A 2500-nucleotide genomic window follows, 5' to 3' on the forward strand; every position below is an offset into this window, starting at 1 on the left:
TCAGTCTTTCATCCCTTTCTCTGGTAAACTCCTGAACTCCCCTGCCTGCTTCTCTCACCACTATTCTGTCCACCTCCCTGATGCAAGAGTTAGCCAGTGTTTCTAAGTCTTTCATCCCCTTCTCTGGTAAACTCCTGAACTCCCTGCCTGCTTCTGTATTTCCTCCTTCCTGTGACTTGAACTCTTTCAGGAGGGATGCTTCAACAAACTTATCCTACAATTTTTTATGATAATTTCTGACTCTGTTTGGGGAACAGAGCCTCAGTGGAGCTTTTTTTTTTCTAATTTTTGTTTTCCTTGGCTGGTGTCCTCCTTACACACACGCACACACGCGCACACACACACGCACATACACGCACGTCTCGTAAGGTGATACAAGTGCGGCCAGGTGAGCTTAGACAGGTGGTGTGAAAGTGTTATTAATTAGGGCATGCAGAAGAGTGTTAATTAAGTTATGCTACTGTTGAGTTTTCTTATGCATTCCTTGTGATAAAAATATATAAAATAGATAGAACAAATAAAAAAAAAAGTAAAAATAAGGTAGAAAAAATTGAATAAGAAAAAGTAAAAAAGAAATCGATATAGTATAAAAAAATGCAAAAAATATTAATAAAATTTAAATTAAAATGACAAAAAGGTGAAAAAAGTTAACAAAAAAAAAGATGAATATAAAAACAATAAATAAATAAACAAAATAAAGTGAAAAAATATAAAAACAACAATAAACAAACAAATAAACAAGTAAAAACACAAGATTAAAAAAACAAAACAAATAAACAAATAAATAAATAAATAAAATAACCACATACTTATTGAAATCCACAATCACCACCCCCATAACACACCACACACACACACACACACACACACACACACACACACACACACACACAGACACACACACACACACACATCTATACAGCAGGACAAGAAGTGAAGAAATTAAAATATACACAGAATACATCATGAAATTTGAAAACACACATACATACAAACAAACATGCAAATATGTGTGGTGTTGACAGTATAAACGTCTGAAATCCCGTTTTTTGTGGTGTTGCAGCGAAAATATAAGGGATTCGATACTGTGGCGCAAGTATAAGGAATCAGGGAGTGTGTGTGGCCAGTATAAGGATTCAGGGAGTGTGTGTGGCCAGTATAAGGAATCAGGGGAGTGTGTGGCCAGTATAAGGATTCAGGGAGTGTGTGTGGCCAGTATAAGGATTCAGGGAGTGAGTGTGGCCAGTATAAGGATTCAGGGAGTGTGTGTGGCCAGTTGTAAGGATTCAGGGAGTGTGTGTGGCCAGTATAAGGAATCAGGGAGTGTGTGGCCAGTATAAGGAATCAGGGAGTGTGTGACCAGTATAAGGAATCAGGGAGTGTGTGTGGCCAGTATAAGGAATCAGGGAGTGTGTGGCCAGTGTAAGGATTCAGGGAGTGTGTGGCCAGTATAAGGGATTCAGGGAGTGTGTGTGGCCAGTATAAGGAATCAGGGAGTGTGTGTGGCCCAGTGTAAGGATTCAGGGAGTGTGTGTGGCCAGTATAGGGGTGTGGGCAGTACTCACAGAGGCTTGGGGGGGTCGGAGGCCAGCAGGGTGCCATCGTTCCTCACCCTCTCGTCAGGGGTCGTCGTCGCTGGAGTCCTCTTCAATGAGTGGTGGCTGTGTGGCTGGTGATTCATGCTTGGTTCCTCCCCCTCCATTTTGCCTGCTCTTATCCTGCTCCCTCTTCTCTCTCTCCCTCTCCCTCTCTCGTTCTCTCTCCCTCTCTCGTTCTCTCTCCCACTCCCGTTCGCGTTCCGCCCTCTCGCGCTCTCGCTCTCTCTCCCTCTCCGCTCTCTCACGTTCCCCTCTCGCGGTCCCTCTCGGCTCGCTCTCTCTCACTCCGCTCGGCACGGTCCCCGCTCTGCTCGGTCACGGTCGCCAGTCACGGCTCCGAGCTCATTCAAGTGTTGAGCGAGCATGTCCAAGTCCTGAAAGAAAATGGGATAAGGGTGTTTACTTATGTTTTTCTGTTGTTATCTTTTTAAGGAGGACTTGTGGAAACTTGTAGAAAATGGCAGTGTGGTTTTCAGGGGTAAGTGTCTGTGTTTATGGGGGTTACTGTACTTGTATGACCCTTAAACATACATACATATACATTCATACCCACTGTTTCTCTCTTACCCTGTCTGAGGAACTGTGCGTATTAATGTGAGTTTAAATATAGCTGTGACTCTTGAATGAACATACATACATACATACATACATACATACATACATACAACCATTCTCTCATAGCCTACGTCTTCTACCTCAAATATCTTCTCTTGTCATAAGTGTTAACAGGCTCTTGAAGTTAATGGGGTTTTCAAGGATGTTTTCATGATTCAAGGGACAGTTTGAGAGGCTGCAGTGGAAGTTACTGGGGTTTTTCAAGGGTGTTTTCATCATTCTTTAGTTTGACAGGCTGTAGTGGAAGTTACTGGGGTTTTCAAGGGTGTTTTCATGATTCCAGTGAC

The 2500-nt window shown here is 42.8% G+C and overlaps 1 protein-coding gene across 1 annotated transcript in view; it reads right to left on the minus strand.

Moving 5' to 3' along the window:
• Nucleotides 1-2500, minus strand: part of LOC135095695 (serine/threonine-protein kinase mig-15-like) — a 51852-nt gene that overhangs the window by 22506 nt on the left and 26846 nt on the right. Inside the window, 3 exon segments of the mRNA XM_063996707.1 lie at nucleotides 1566-1624; nucleotides 1626-1886; nucleotides 1889-1972. Of these exon segments, the coding sequence (XP_063852777.1) occupies nucleotides 1566-1624; nucleotides 1626-1886; nucleotides 1889-1972 (404 nt within the window).

This window comes from Scylla paramamosain, unplaced genomic scaffold, assembly GCF_035594125.1.
Source record: "Scylla paramamosain isolate STU-SP2022 unplaced genomic scaffold, ASM3559412v1 Contig1, whole genome shotgun sequence".
Classification (NCBI taxonomy): domain Eukaryota; kingdom Metazoa; phylum Arthropoda; class Malacostraca; order Decapoda; family Portunidae; genus Scylla; species Scylla paramamosain.